At 50.6% G+C, this 15,534-nt stretch overlaps 1 protein-coding gene across 8 annotated transcripts in view; it reads right to left on the bottom strand.

The window, feature by feature from the left end:
- Positions 1–6,073: 6,073 nt before the first annotated feature.
- The window catches only part of MAP3K4 (mitogen-activated protein kinase kinase kinase 4), a 147,538-nt gene continuing 138,077 nt past the window's right edge, over positions 6,074–15,534 (bottom strand). For 6 of the 8 annotated variants that reach the window (XM_060419873.1, XM_060419876.1, XM_060419874.1 and 3 more), the window contains 7 exons: positions 15,167–15,237; positions 14,500–14,616; positions 13,436–13,595; positions 10,983–11,105; positions 10,262–10,368; positions 8,405–8,584; positions 6,074–6,620 (listed from right to left, as the gene is read on the bottom strand). In XM_060419873.1, coding sequence (XP_060275856.1) covers positions 6,600–6,620; positions 8,405–8,584; positions 10,262–10,368; positions 10,983–11,105; positions 13,436–13,595; positions 14,500–14,616; positions 15,167–15,237 — 779 coding nt within the window. In that variant the 3' untranslated portion in view covers positions 6,074–6,599. Of the gene's footprint in view, positions 6,621–8,404; positions 8,585–10,261; positions 10,369–10,982; positions 11,106–13,435; positions 13,596–14,317; positions 14,409–14,499; positions 14,617–15,166; positions 15,238–15,534 lie in introns of those variants that run through there. The other 2 variants (XM_060419875.1, XM_060419879.1) reach the window with 2 other exon arrangements.

The raw sequence follows: 15,534 nt of genomic DNA, 5'->3' as shown, positions 1-15,534 counted from the left end.
GTCCTTACTGCTGTTCTGCGGAAGCTCTGTCCCGTGTAGACGGTGGCCAGATACTATGTAAAGGCTTATTCTGTTCTGAATCATGTCATAGGTTTGCTCCTAAGTCACAGAGTGCTCACCGGGCACAAGTGACGTTGCGAGAGGGTTTAAGAGGCGCTTTATGCTTAAGGGAGGGCAGGGCACCATTGAGACAAGACCGCAGAGGTGAAAAGGGGACACTCTGGTGTGGTCGTGGAAAGGGAGGGTCTGGGAGGCCCCCACCAGGGTTGACTCTTCCTGGTGTCCCCAAGGGCAGGGCAGGAGACCCCCGTGCCTTTCCCACCCTGTGTCAGGCCACGTGTGGGGGTCACAAGTGCAGCCTCTCCCAGGAGCGGAGATGCTCTGGTATCCACTTGTCACCCCTCACCCAGATGGGGCGGTCCTGCCCTGGGCCCTCCCAGCACCCTGGGGGAGAGGAGAGCTGTCAGGAGCACCAGCCACCCTCTAGGCTACACAGCTCAAACCCTGCAGCTCATTTGCCCCAAGACCCTGTTTTCCCAACTGGCAAATGGGGGTGATAACGCCCACCTCTTGGGTTGCCTCAAGGGGGAAATGAGGCCGTACATATGAACACACTTTAAGAACCCACAGCACTATAACGATTAGAAAGTTGCCTCCATGCTGCTGTGTCTCAACAAAACGCTCAGAAACTACCTTGGGGTGTCCAAAAATATTGTTTTCCTCACTGTCATCTTCCCATTCGGTAGCAGTAATCTGAGTCCTAACAGTACTGACCCACACCTCCCTGGAACGTGAAAGGGACCCACAGGCACTTAACGTTCTTCTGAACTTGTCTCTGGGACCAAACAAAACAATGAGCAAATGAACAAGGCTGCGGACAGTGCAGACCTCAGGGTCCGGGTTAGGGGAAGGCGGCAGAACGTTCTCCCAGGGCAGGACTGACGGGCGCTCCTTCTGACACTGCCTTAGGGCCAGAGTGTGGGGAGCCGGCCAGAACCCTGAACTGGGCTTCAGAGGCTCACTCTTCCGTGAGGGGACATTCTGTCTGGCGGGACGGGGACCTGGCTATTCCTCCTCTCCGGTCCCATGATGGCAGAGACAGCCACGGAGAGACGCAGCACCCCTTCCCCAGTCCCTTAACCCGCGTTCAGGGTCTCCCAGGTGCCATGGCCTCTTCAGCAGGGAGCGGTGCTGGTTCCCAGAGTGTCACTTTTCTAAGAATGAAAAACCTGTGGGTGTGAAGCCTCCCCTCTGTCCCTGGAGCAGTGGAGGACGGAGTGCAGGGTCACGTCCAGTCTGACGTCTCCGTGGTGGCTGAGGTCAGCCTTGCTCAGAGCCTGCTCTGAGACCCAACATGGAAGAGAAAATGCCAAGTTCGCTTCACATTGGAGGTCGGTGCAGGGTCCTCCCGGGTGTTAGGAGCCACATCCTAGGCCTGCAGCTTTGAGGCAGGGGACACTGAATGTACTTCTTCCAGGAAACAAAGCCCACAAAGGGACCTGATTAAAAAAACACCAAGCTTGTGAGATGAGTTTAAGGGAAGTGGACCATTCTGTGACTGACGTGGAGAAAGCGTGGATGCACGTTCTGAGCTGGCTGACTACCTCTTTACCGTTCGTCAAGGAAACACATGTGGTTTGCCTTTTTCGTAGGATCACAGGGCAGTACTGGAATGTCCTCTGAAGAGAGCCGATAAAAGCGGCCAAGGATGTTTAAAGATTTTTAGATGTGCTTTTCCAGCAGACACTAAAAGACATCTGAAAGACAGCGATGGAGATATACAATCGAGCAACTGCCCAGCCGCAATGTAGAAACAGCTGTGACAGACACAGACAGGGCCCCGGCGGTTTCTGGTTTTCCTCCTGGAGAAGCAGCGTCCTGGCTGGTCCCCAAGCCAAACAGATGAGGCTTTTCAGAGGCTGTAAGAACTCACTTGTAACTGTGGACGGACGTGAGAAGGCAGACTGGAGGGACCCGTTCCCCACTCACAAGAGGACGTTCCGCCCAGCGTTTGTCTGACATGCTGCCGGGTCTGAGCAGGAGGAGCGCATCCTCTGGGGCCACAAGGGAGGCCCACGGGGGCTGCGGTTCCACCTGCAGCTGCTGACCTCCCCTCCTGCTCCGGGGATGCTCGGGAGGGCGGCCACTGGCATGACTGTCCTGCTGACTGCATGCTGATCACTCAGGCTGACCTGTTCCATGTCAGCATCACCTCCTTCAGCAGCTGTGCTCCCAATGCCTTAACCGTGCAGCCCCTCCTACTGTTTACAGAGCACCAGATTAAGCAGCTGGGACACACGTGTTCCCTGACTTGCCGGCCCTGCCTCCAGGAGCCGCAGGTTACACACAGCTGGTCTTTCTCCACACATGCAGGTGGACAAGCCTCCCGGGACCAGTCCCTCTGCCCTCCGAGACGACCCTCACCCTGCACAGAAAGCCGGGGGGCTCGGCTCTCAGCCAATCACCTGAGCTGCAGCAGGGACCCAGCAAGGATGCACGAGCAGGTGTCCCAAGCTCCGAGGCTGCGTCTCAGCTGCCTGCATCCTTGGCGTCAGTGTCCCAGAGCTTCCGAGCACGTTACACGGAGACCGAGTGCAGCAGACGCCCCCGGGCTTCCTGTCCCGCCTGCCACCCGCATGTCCGGGGCAGCGGGCACCCCCGAGAGCAGGCTCGGCGCACAGTCCTGGATCTCTTGACCTGGGACAGCTGAGACCCACTCACAGCACCTGCCACCACCTGGCATCTGTTTATGACGCTTGGCTGTTGGAGATGACCATTCTTCTGGGCAGAAACAGCAGAATACCCAGCTTCACCTCAACAGCTGGCGTGCTGTCCCCTTTGCAGGGGGCAGGCCAGCTCCCGCCTCCTCCCTATCCACCCCCCACACCCTGCAGTGCCACAGCGAGCAGCCAGTCACGAAGGGACACTGATTTAGAGGCTTTGATAACTGAATTTCAACTGTCTTCTTTTGATGCCCTTTTTCTAAAGTAAAAATAGAAACCTTTCTGGAGCACAGTGAGGCCAAAGTGAAATTGGTCCCCACTGTGAATTTCAGTTCTCAGTGGGGGAAAAAAGCAAAGGGTTTCTCCAGTAAAGGGTAAGTAGCTACAAATGAAACATTCCCCAGTCCCTGTAGCCTTGTCCTATTTTAATATTAGGGTTACAGATTAATTAAAAAATAACAGCATTTACTTAAGACCTTTTCAGTATCTAGAAAATATCTCCTAGGACTGCTGGTAAAGCTTTTCACCGAGCAAGACTTGTACAATTCTTACCTTTATTTTTTTTTATACAGTCTCGTTTCACATGTTGGAGTGACTCGAGAGTTCTGAAATTTCTAGCATCCATGTTCCCTTGAGTTTTAATGAAGTAAGTGGTATGAATACAAAGTTTGGGATGCTGAAAAACAATCCGTTCAGAAGGTGGGTCAGAAACCACTAGGGCTGCACACGTGTGAGGAAGTCACTCAAACAGGAATGATCTGAATGGACCAAGAAAAAAAAAACTCACCTAATGTAGGAAAAGAACTGTGCTTCTAAAATTTATAATAGTTGACTCAAGAAGAGAGCAAGTGGAGTGAGGAGACAGCAGGTCGCTGGAGCGAGTGACAGGGGCCACCCCAGAACAGGGGCTGGCGGCCCTTTAACAGTAAGTCAGGATGAGGCTGGGTGCTTAGGAGGCTGTTGGGCTACAGGGACGGCGAAGTAGTCCAAACAGCATAGACGTTTCCATCACAAAAACCAACTGATCATCTCAGTAGGTGCAGAAAGAACATCAAGCAAAGTCAAACATCCAGTCATGATAGAAACAATAAACCAGGAAAACGAGACATCTTCAACCTCATACACGGCATTTATGAAAAGCCCACAAGGAACACCATAAATTAAAAGAATGACTGTTGCTAGCTAAGGTCAAAATCATGACAAAAACATGATTCTCACCAGAGCAGATCTGTTTTCTGGCTGGGGGCTGGGGCGCGGGGCAGTGGGGGCCACAATTTAACAAGCTGATCCTAAAATTCTTAGGGAAACACAAACGACCCAGAATAACCAAAACAATCTTGAGGAAGCAGAACGAAGTTGAAGAGCTCACACTTTCCAACTTCAAAACTTCCTTTACAAAGCTACATTAATCCAGACAGTGGGGTTCTACATAAGACAGCCGTGCAGATCGATGGAACAGAACCGAGAGTCGAGAGATAAACCCCTAGATTTGTGTTCAAGTGATTTCAACAAGGATGCCAAAACAATTCAACAGAGAAAAAAAGTTTTTAACAAATGAATGCAAGGTCTAATAAATATTGACATGCAGAATGGTGAACCTGGACCCTTATCTGATATGATATATAAACATTAAAAGTAGACGACAGAGCTAAATATGAGAGCTAAAACTATACAACTCTTAGAAGAAAATATAGGTATAAATACTTCATGACCTTGAGTCGTCATGATATCAAGAGCACATGCAATGAAGAAGCAGCTTGTACACCAGACTTCAAAATTTAAGACTTCTGTACTTCAAAAGAAACCATTAAAATGTGAAGAGATAAACCACAGCCTATGGGATAAAACATTTGCAAATCAAGTATCTGGGAAAGCATCTGTATCCAGAATGTATAAAACTCTCTCACAACTTAGTAAGAAGACAAGTGACCCAGTACAAAACTGGGCAAAAATTCATAGACACCTCACTAAAGAAGACAGATAAGCATCCAACACACACCAGAAACGCTCACCACGGTCAGGGAAATGCAGATCAGAACCATAATGGACACCGCCTGACATATTCTGGGACGGCTACTATATAAAAAGACAGTATCGAGAGTTGGCAAGGGCTGGAAAAAGCTAGAACCTTCTGTGTTGCTGGTTGGGAAGGTAAGCCAACGCAGCAGCCACTTTGTCAGTCTGACAGTTTGTTAAGAAACTGAACATGGATTTACCCTATGAGCCGGCAGTTCCACTCTCAAGAGAAATGAAAATACAGATCCACGCAAAGACCTGTATGCAAATGTTCGCAGCAGCATCATTCACTGCAGCCAAAAAGTGAAAGCAGTCAATGAATAAATCAATCACGTGGTATATCCATACAGTGGATCAATACTCAGCAATAAAAAGGGACGGTGCAATTAACACAATGTTACGACCGCACAAACCTTGGAATCGGGCTAAGTGACAGAGGCCGACACAGAGGAGCGCAGTCTGAAATCCCACTTATACCACAGGTCTAGAAGAGGCTCATCTACAGAATCGGTAGGTGGCTCGGTGGCTGCCTACAGCTGGGGGAGGGCTGACTGCAATTGGACATGAGCTTTCTTTCGGGGAAACGGACTTATTCTAAGATGGATTATAATGACGGCTGCACAACTACGTACCTATGTTAAGAACCACTGAACTGTACACTTTAAATGTTACATAAATCATCCCTCCGATAGCTATTTTAAAACAACGAAATTACAAATCATTCTGTTATGCCAACTCAAGGACATTAATTTCTGTGCTGAGGGGATCAGTGCCCTGGAGGGAAGGCGAACATAGACAGAACATGGTTGAGCCAGCCCTTGCCCAGAGTCAGCTGCCACGTGTCAGGACTGCGTCAGATGCCCTCTAGAAAGATTTCAGGAAGCTTTAAGGTCAATCTTTTAAAAACATTTAATAGCAAAAAGAAATAAAAGAATACCATCAACAACAGATAATTTGGGCTATTTTAGAAAACTAACTGCTGAAATATTTACATTCTGAAAAAAGACGCTGTCAAGATATTATTCAGCAGTATGTACAGTGACCCGGCACCTACACATCTTGATTTAGAAATAAAACTGAGCCCTCAACACGTGACAACAAGGCTTGAACTTTTATCTACTCTGAACTTGCAGGGAACATCCAAGGCCTTGAAAGGGCCTCCGACGTCCTCAGCATTGCTTTGTCTCTCTCCCGCTCTGTGGCGAGGCGACCCTGGACCCTGAAGGCCTGACACTGCCCCTTCTCTTGAGGGACACGCAGTGACAAGGGCAGATGCCTGTACGGATAACGTGTCGGCTCTGAAGCTGATGACCATTGAGAGACAATATAACAGCTTTCCTAAAATAAACCATTTATTGAAAAAAGAACCTTTTTTCTTAAAATTTCATTAATCGGCCTTTTGCAGAACAAATCTGTGGCTTGCCAACAACAACAAAAAAGGTAAGGTTTCACAGTCAGTGCACTCGACAAAACAGGAGATTAACAGCAAGGCCCGGGGCGCCTGATAACACTACAACTGCTTCTGGACCTAGAGAGGTCGACGGTGTTACCCTGATGCCACGGTTCTCTGTCGGCCGGGATACGGCGGGCACGGAGGCGGGGGTCCATGTACAGTAGTAATGGCACTTGGCACGCAGCTTCTCCACCTCGCGGACGCCAGCTCTCAGGGGGCCCTGGGCCACGGGGCGCAGATGGGAGCAGCAGGAGGCAGACGCTTGTCACCGGGCAGCCGGCCGTCTCGGAGGGTCAGCGAGGGCGACGCCGCTTCTCGGCGCGGTCTTCGTGGAGACGCTGCATACAGTAGTGATCGAGGGGACTCTCCGAGTACAGGCACTCTGCCAGGCCCCAGGCCCGTCAGCTTCACTCTTCATCCGTGCAGACCTGTGAGGAAGACAGGACAGCGCTGAGTGCCACTCATGCGTGCCACGCACCAGGTTTACGGGCGAGTCCTCACCGGCGCCCCCTGATGCTCCTGCAGTGAGCCTGGCCCAGGGCAGAGGCGTGATCGAGGCAGTGGGATGTCACTGCCAAGCTCCGGCTTTATGAACTGACTATTGACAGCACCTGTCAGGATATATCTGTACAAGTCACCAAACATTGTTTATACACCTTATAAACAATAAACACATTTTTATTTAGTTACAAATCCCTAGTATCTATGCAGCACACAGCTACTGGCTCCTTGACTTCACTCCCCCAGGAATAACGTCACCATCCCCCCAGCCTCATCTCCCCTAATCAGGACCTGTCAATGTTTTCTCCAGGGTTCCGCTCTCTTTCCATTTCTTCTCCAAATACTGTCCCAGCGGTATTTCTGTCTGCAAGCCTATCTCCTACCCCAATTTTCTCCTGAGTGCCAGTCCAAAGTATTCACATGCCCCAGCAGGTGTCCCAGACATACCTCAAACTCCATCTACCAAAGAGAAAACCACCACTCCCAGATCCCCCGCTCAGCCAGCGGCCCTCCTGACCTGTCCTGGTGAGCGGAACCCAATAGCTGGTGACGCGAGCAGGGGCTGGCGCCGTCCTGGGCTCCTGCCTCTGCGCACCTCCTTCCACACCCGGTCAGTCACACACTCGCAGCCACCTTAACCTCTCAGTTCAGTTCAGTGGCTCAGTCGTGTCCGACTCTTTGCGACCCCATGAACCGCAGCACGCCAGGCCTCCCTGTCCATCACCAACTCCTGGAGTCCACCAAAACCCATGTCCATTGAGTCAGTGATGCCATCCAACCATCTCATTCTCTGTCGTCCCCTTCTCCTCCCGCCGTCAATCTTTCCCAGCATCAGAGTCTTTTCCAATGAGTCAGTTCTTTGCATCAGGTGACCAAAGTACTGGAGATTCAGTTTCAACATCAGTCCTTCCGACCAACACCCAGGACTGATCTCCTTTAGGATGGACTGCGTGGCTGATCCCTCACCCCTGACCTCCCTTCCCACCCTTTCGGCCGTGTTGCCAGCTTCCTACCTAGCCTCCTGCCTCCACAGTCGTCACTCAACAGCACAATCATCGTGTCGTGCTTGACGATAAAACTGACATCCCTTCTCAAGGCTCCTGCCTACCATCGGGCGCTATCGCTGGCCGCCAGCCTCATCCTGTGCACCGTCAGCTCTCACTGACACCCGGCTTCACCCTCTTGGGAGGCAGACTCCCTTCCACTCTGTCCCCCCGACTCCTGCCTCTGCTCCCTGAGCTGGCTAATCCCTCCCCAACGGCTCTGGCATCTCACTCTGAAGGAAGCAGGAGCTGGGGTCACCTGATGGGATGGAAGTCCTCTCCTCGGTGACGCCGCAACGTGGCACACGTTCCACCGCCAGGGCTCTAACACGGCCCTTGCTTGGTACTCAGTCCGTCTCTGCTCCCTCAGTAGAGACTGGCTGCTACCAACCCTGCACTCAAGCAGACTGCATGCTCTGAAGAGAAACTGTCTCTCACCCCGTCCCCCTGAAAATCCCCTTTCACGGTCCCAAGGGCCCCTCCAAGCACCAACGTGGGTCAAGGAGAACCACAACGAACATCTGCCCAAAGGAAAAAAAACATACAGAATTCCCCGGCACCGGACATTTTAGCTCCTTCCCATTTCAGGTACAGATTTAAGCTTCCAAATTTCATTAAAGTGCCAGATGCAAACGGAACACAAACATTTATTCAGCACTCTGCCAAACCTTGACGAAGGAATGGTCGAGGAGCTGGCTGGCTGTCCACCGCATCCTGGGCTCGCTCTCCAGGCAGTGAGAAAGGAAGTCCTTCCCTTCGGGGCTTACTCGTTCAGGGATCGGCGGCTTGTGCCCCATCCCCACTTTGTACATAATCTGAAAGTTGTGTTCATACTCATGCCAAGGTCTCTAAAAACAGGGAAAAAAATCAGGTTTCGACACTATGTGACCATAAAGAAAAAGCAGCTGCCCTGTCTCTTTTTAGACATCTCAGTATCGATATGTACCAAGGCCAGCAAACTTTTACATAAGCTTGCAAGCCAGGCGGTCTCTGTCACAACTATTCAATTTTCCCCATTATAACATAAAAGCAGGCTTAGGCTACAATATACAAATGAATGGGTATAGCTGCATTCCAATAAAACTTTATTTACAAAATCAGGCGGTGGGCATAGTCTGCCTAGCCCCTGAGGTGTCCTATCGTCCAGCATTACCTAGATGTCATCGTCATCTAAAACATAAAATAATATAAAAATGTCAATAAAACAAAACCCAACAACTACCTTACTGGGATGGTTAATATGCTACCTTGGTGAATAATCAACATTAAATTTTACTAGTGCCAAGCTTATTTTATTACAGTTACAGGGAAATGAGATTCACGGGGGAAAGAACATAGCCTCCCAATTTATGTACCATTGTTTAGCTATTGAGATGTATATTCTTCAGTATGAGAACTCGCTCTTTTTCCAACATATGGCTTGACTGAAATAACAGGTACCGTGGGCACCTATGTTAATGCTAACAGAAATAATACTAGCTAATATTTATTGAGCACTTATTCTCAGCTGCTGCCAAGTCGAGCTGTATAATAATTTAATTTCCTAGTAATAATACTTGAGGTTTGTAACTTTCTTGCTTTACAACTAATGCTATAAACCTCCTCTGCCAAACACACCACCTTTATACGTTTGTACAATTGTTCATCAGCAGTACCTACATCAGAAGATCAGTTTTGAGGATTTTCAGATACTACGTCACACACGACAGCTTCACTGCCCTTAAAATCGATATGCTCTGTCTGTCCTTCCTTCCGTCTCCCACTGCTAAGTCGCTTCAGTTGTGTCTGACTCTTGGCGGCCCCATGGACTGTGGCCCGCCAGGCTCCTCTGTCCATGGGATTCTCCAGGCAAGAACACTGGAGTGGGTTGCCATGCCCTCTTCCAGGGGATCTTCCCAACTCGGGGATCGAACCCGCAATTCCTGCACTGGCAGGCGGGCTCTCTACCACTAGCACCACCTGGGAAGCCCGGGCAGCCTCCGATCTTCTCTGACTTGCCTGTTCTGCCTCTTCCGGAAAGGCAGAAGGCTGAGAGTCACACAGGATGTGGCGTTTTAGACTGGGCTCGTTCACTCAGCAGTGAATACGCGTTTTCAGGTTCCTCCCTGTCGTTTCACGGCCAGTTTCTTTTTGTCACTGCGTAACATTCCGTTGTGTGGATTATCACAGTTTATCCATTTATTCAATTATGGATAAAACAGATACAGGCATTCACATGCCAGTCTTTGTGTGGACAGGAGGTTTCCACTTCTGTTTCTTCTCGTATCTGCTTACTTTTCTCTGTTTTAATTGGAGTTTTGTGCTTTTCCTTTTCCTTGGAGAATTCCTCCAAGTCATGCATCTGATAAACATTTGGTTCCTAGTTTGTCCCTCGTGTTAACTTACCGTATCTTTCGACAGGTCATGTTCTCTATTTTGCAGGAAACGTGTTTCTGGTATTCATAATGGGAGTGAAGCCACACGACTGCTCTGTTAATGCAAAGTGGCCCCCTCAAGGCTTTCCACCAGGCCTGGGCTCTGCTCACCTTGCCAGTCACCATCTCTATGACAACACACCCCAGGCTCCAGACGTCAGCCGCACGCCCGTGGCCTTCTCCTTTGGCGCGAGTGATGACTTCTGGAGCCATGTACGCTTTAAAAGCCACAAATACGAGGAACGGGTTACAAATACAGCATCGTGAATTAAAAGAGCCAAGCAAAACATTAATATTCTCTAATATTCCACAGAGAAGAAGCAACTGATTTGTTCAGGGGAAACTTTCAATTAGATAATAAAAAATATCAAGACTTCAAAATAATTTCTTGAATGGATATTTTAGGAGCCAAATTAATCTCCTAAAAGACAATTCTGAATGGGCAAATATTCACATAAATTCTATTTGTGACAGAAAGTATGAAATTTAACCTGCAAAAGAGAATGTGAAGTTTTATGACATGTTTCTAAATGATCAAAACAAATAATCACCGTTTAAACATAATGCTGTTTTGACTAGAATAGTTTTAATAAACCCAGTGTGAAACACAAGGCTTTTCTGGGAAGGGAAATGAGGCCTTTCTTCCCCGCTGTAAGTTTAAGGGAGATATGTGACTTTCCCAATCTGATGAGCACTTTCAGGCGTGGCTCCTCCCCGCCTGGCGAGAAGCCCTGACCACTCCCCATGTCTGCCAGCCAGGAGGAGGCGGACAGGCAGGGTCCCAGCATGCTGGAGGGAGCCCCAGGGCAGAGCCCAACCCTGCCGGACCCACCTGCTGTCCCCAGCGTGCTGTTCACTTCACCAGGCATGGTCTGCGCATTGTTCTTAAGCTTCACTGAGCATCCAAAATCCCCCAGCTTGATTAGTCCAGACGAGGTCAGGAAGATGTTGGCACCTAACGAGAAATGAGCAGTGGTGAGCCTCTGAAACACAACACAGGCGTTTTGAAGCTTAAGTGGTAACCTGAACTATCAGGAACTTGATTCGCAACATTATAAAGATTTATGATACTTTACTCGCAAAGGGTTATCATTAGAAGGATTTTAAGCCTCATTCACAAATGGTAATAAAAAGTAAAGAAATTTTAATGTCAGTGCAGACAGCTTTGACAAATTCTGAACTGAAACACACGCATAAATCCCAACATTAAAAATGCAGGGAGAGGGACTTCCTTAGCGGCACAGTGGATAAGGATCCGCCTGCCAATGCAGGGGGTGTGGGTATGGTCCCTGGTCTGGGAAGGTTCCGCCTGCCGCAGGGCAGCTGAGCACAACTGCCGGGTCCGAGCGCTGCCACTGCTGAAGCCTGTGCACCCGGAGCCTGCGCTCTGCACAGAGAGAAGCCACATCCATGAGGAGCCCGCGCACCGCAAGGACGGGCAGCCCCTGCTCACCACCGCCAGAGAACGTCCGCATGCAGCTACGAAGACCCACTATAGCCAAATATGAAACAATTAATTTTTTAAAAACCCAGGGAGATACTTCAAAGGGAAATTACCTATAAACCACAAATGCCTGTGGCAGCAGTTCTGAAGGTGAGAGCTGGTGTAGCCTCAGCAGTGGCCGTAGCAGGAAGCAAGTGTAATCGAGACTTGACACACACACACACTCACACACACACTCACACTCACACACACACTCTCTCTCTCTCTGCTGGTCTGCAGAGATGCATCCGGAGCCGCCATCACACTGAGTCCAGGCTGATGGAAAGAACGTTCTGTGCACGTCTCCTATCTCAGGAGTAGCGCACACACCTGGCTCGTACTCCAGTTGGAACCTGGGGTCACTGCTCATCTCCTGGGGTGGCCCCGCCTCCTGCAGGCTACAAGGCCTGAACCCCTCTCACCGAGCCACATGGCTCAGCCTTCTGTCCAAGGTACCTCCCTCCAAAGGCCATATAGAGCCCTCATGTTAGACAGCCAGCTGCACAATGAGCTGCTGACCCTCCCCGCTCCCAGGGCAGGCGGTCCCCCGGTGCATACTGCGCTAATGCGGGGTTCTAGAGCTGACTCACAGGCCCTCTCTCTCAGCCACACTGAGCTCTAAAGATCAGCACACGGATGCACAGGGATGGACTTGATTCAAGGACTCTGAGGGATTCTCTTTATGGCCACGGCCAACGACACGAAGGTACCACTTCCTTAGTGTTTGTGTCAGAACAACTGGAAATGGGCTATGCCATGGCCTCAGCCAGAGCTGAAGCAAATGCCCAGACAACAAAGCAATGTGGTGGACGGGGTAGGCGGGCAGCGAGACGGGCACACCGGGCACGCAGAAGCCAGGACAGAGTGTGCGAAGCAGGCCCGGGGGTGGCCCAGCCCCACGGAGGCTAAGGCTTGGTCGCAAGTCCAGCCATCTACAGTGAACCTGTGTAGGTTGGCCTCAGGTCAAGGGAGAGAATGAAATCCTTCAGTCTGGGGTCAGTTAGAGACCAACCTAATCTGTCATTCTAACTATCCCTGAGACTCCCAAATACACAGATCAGGAGCACGGTGTGGGTCAGGTAAACAGGGAGGCAGTTCTGGGATAAGCATGGCTGCTCCCCTCACAAGAGAAGGGCTAGCACTTGCCTTCAGTCAGCGTGACCAAGCTGACCTCGAGCAGAACTCTACACTGGAGGAGGCTGGCGTAAATAAACCCTGAAGTCAAAGTGTTCGTCGCTAGGTCATGTTCCACAATTTGTGACCCCATGGACTGTAGCCCACCAGGCTCCTCTGTCCACGGGATTCTCCAGGCAAGAACACTGGAGTGGGCTGCCATGCCCTCCTCCAGGGGATCTTCCCAACCCAGGGAACAAACCCGGGTCTCCTGCATTGCAGGCAGATTCTTTGCCATCTGAGCCACCAGGGAAACCCAAATAAACTGCCCTCTCCGCAAACTCAGCTGTAAACCGTAACTGACACCAGCCTTCCTGACTCACCATCACTTAACATGTTCACATTCAAATTCAGAAGGGAAAGAAAGGATGCTCTGATCACAAGCCAAATCGGCCTATACAGCAGCAGGTTTCATTTTGGGGCACAGACCTGGCTAAATGTAGTGCTGAGTAGAAAGAGCAGAGCTACGTGCTCCTGGAAGGAGATGTGCGGCCTGTACAGTTTCTCAATGCTGGGTTCTTTACAGAAGAATATTCAAAGTAAAGCTGTTTCTTTCTGGAGAAGTGAGGGCAGCCACCCCGTGCTGAGCACGGCTGATGCCCTGGTGGGTAGGAGAGTGTGGGGATCACCTTTAATGTCACGGTGAACTATGCCGTGCTCGTGGAGGACGTTGATGGCCACGGTGATCTGCTTCGTATACAGCCTGATGACGTGCTCCTGGAGTCCCAGCCGCGACACCTCTTCCAAGGTGCCCTCGTCACAGTACTCCATGAAGATGTACATCTCCTCCTGCGGGAGGAACCACACAGGGTCCCATGTCCACCTGGGCGCTGAGTGCAGAGCCTGGAACGCTCCACTGGCCACGCCCCCGGGGACGCTTCCTTCTAAGGGTCAGCTACACTGGTCATCCTGAAGTCTGAATTCATCTCAAAACGGTCATTTCTAACTCCTCTATAAAAAGTGGTGTCTCTGCCTGCCTCCTCTGTCTGGAATTATACAGCTTGTTGGGATAAGACCATCGCCGAATCACAGGTGATAAATGTCTGTAACCCTCTGAAATTTCAGTCTGCTATATAATCTCAGACAGGGACCAACAGGACTGTCCCTATAAATGTATTATTAAGTACTGAAACACATCCTTTTCAGATATGAATTTATCCATGAAAAACATTAAAAATCGCCAGTATCCAACTTCCCCAGAAGCTCCTATTCCACCAAGAAGCTCCAGGTGATCCTCTTTCCCTCCAAGTGTTTACTGCTAAACACACAGGGGAAAATAAGCTGAGGTCTTCGCTTTCTCTCATTTTACAATGGTTCTTTAAATACAAACAAAAGGAAAAAAGAAAAATGACTGAACAGTGTGTTCAACAGTGGCTCGGCAAAAAACCAAAGGGGAAAAAGAAAAAAGCAAGCGACAGCAGCGTCGGGGGGCACTAGAGAAATCTTCCGATTGGCAGGATGGGTTTCAGTGCTTTCTAATGTCGGGTTAATGACTACGGTCTACAACTTACATTTCAGGAAGGACTCCTCTAGTTTCAGAGAGAAGGCAGAAATGGTGTAACTCATGGAGATTTCCTGATAATTGGGCAAAGTTACTGTGCTCTGAAATGAGAAGACCTGTGATGTAGGACAGGACTCCACCTGCGCCCTCACTGACCGCTCACACCGCACAGTGTGATCAAAGTTGGCTTACTCTATGGAGCTCCACACCAAAATACCGAACCAGATTGGGGTGCTTGATGCCTTCAAAGATTTTCAGCTCGTCTGCAGTTTCCTTGATGGTTTTATGGTCGTTGGGTTGAAACCGAATCTGGAAAAGGAAACCGGCACAAACTAGAAATGCGCCCACCTGACTTCCGGGCGGGCTCTCTTCCCCTCGCTGATGAGTTAAGCCTGCCTGCTTTAGAGTACACGCTCAGACAGCAGCCAGCGGATCTCTTTCCTAACTGCGGACTGAATTAACTGACCTAAGTGCCCCTTGGCGAGGATGAGGAGACGCTGCAGGGGTTGACGGGCAGGGCCGCACGGGCCCGGCGCCCCACGACGGCTCGCGGCACTGGCCTCGCCCGCCACAGCCCTCGGTGTCTCCCGGGGGGCCTTCCTTGGGCGTCCCTGGCTCCTGCCATTCTATCTCCAGCAGTTAACAGGCTGCTCATTCCTGAACCTTATCACAAATGTCCCCCAAACACCCCGACCAAGTGCCCCACGGCCCCAAAGGTATAAATGCCTAGACTGTGGGAAACGTCAGCGTTTGAGACGTCTGAAACGGTGCCCTGGGAGCACTCGGGCAAGCCCCCAGCTCGTGAACACAAGCCTCGCTCCGACTGTCCCGCGCAGAGGCCGCAGGGCCGGGCACCCACCTCCTTCATGGCCATCAGCTCGCCGGTGTCGACGTTGATGCAGGTGTACACCTTCCCGTACTGCCCTTCCCCTGTGAACAGGGACAGACGCGCTCTCAGCCCCCAAGGCCAGGCCACGCTAGCTCACTCCGACGTGCAGCGGAGTCTTCCCACCCCGACTCCACATTCCCATGTCCAGAATCGGGCTTTCCACAGTCTACTACTGCAAGAGCCGAGCTATTTCTGAATGCTCCCTGATAACCTAAGTCTCGGGCAACCTCTTCCCCATGTCTTACCTGTAAATACCTGTAGATAGAATAGAACCGACCGGCAAATCCCAGAAGGGGCCTGAAGGCGGTGCTGAGCCCCTGGTGCATACTCTGGAGCCC

Source organism: Ovis aries, chromosome 8 (genome assembly GCF_016772045.2).
Source record: "Ovis aries strain OAR_USU_Benz2616 breed Rambouillet chromosome 8, ARS-UI_Ramb_v3.0, whole genome shotgun sequence".
Taxonomy (NCBI): domain Eukaryota; kingdom Metazoa; phylum Chordata; class Mammalia; order Artiodactyla; family Bovidae; genus Ovis; species Ovis aries.
Note: the sequence above shows the minus strand (reverse complement) of the source record. Positions and strands in the feature narration are given on the sequence as shown.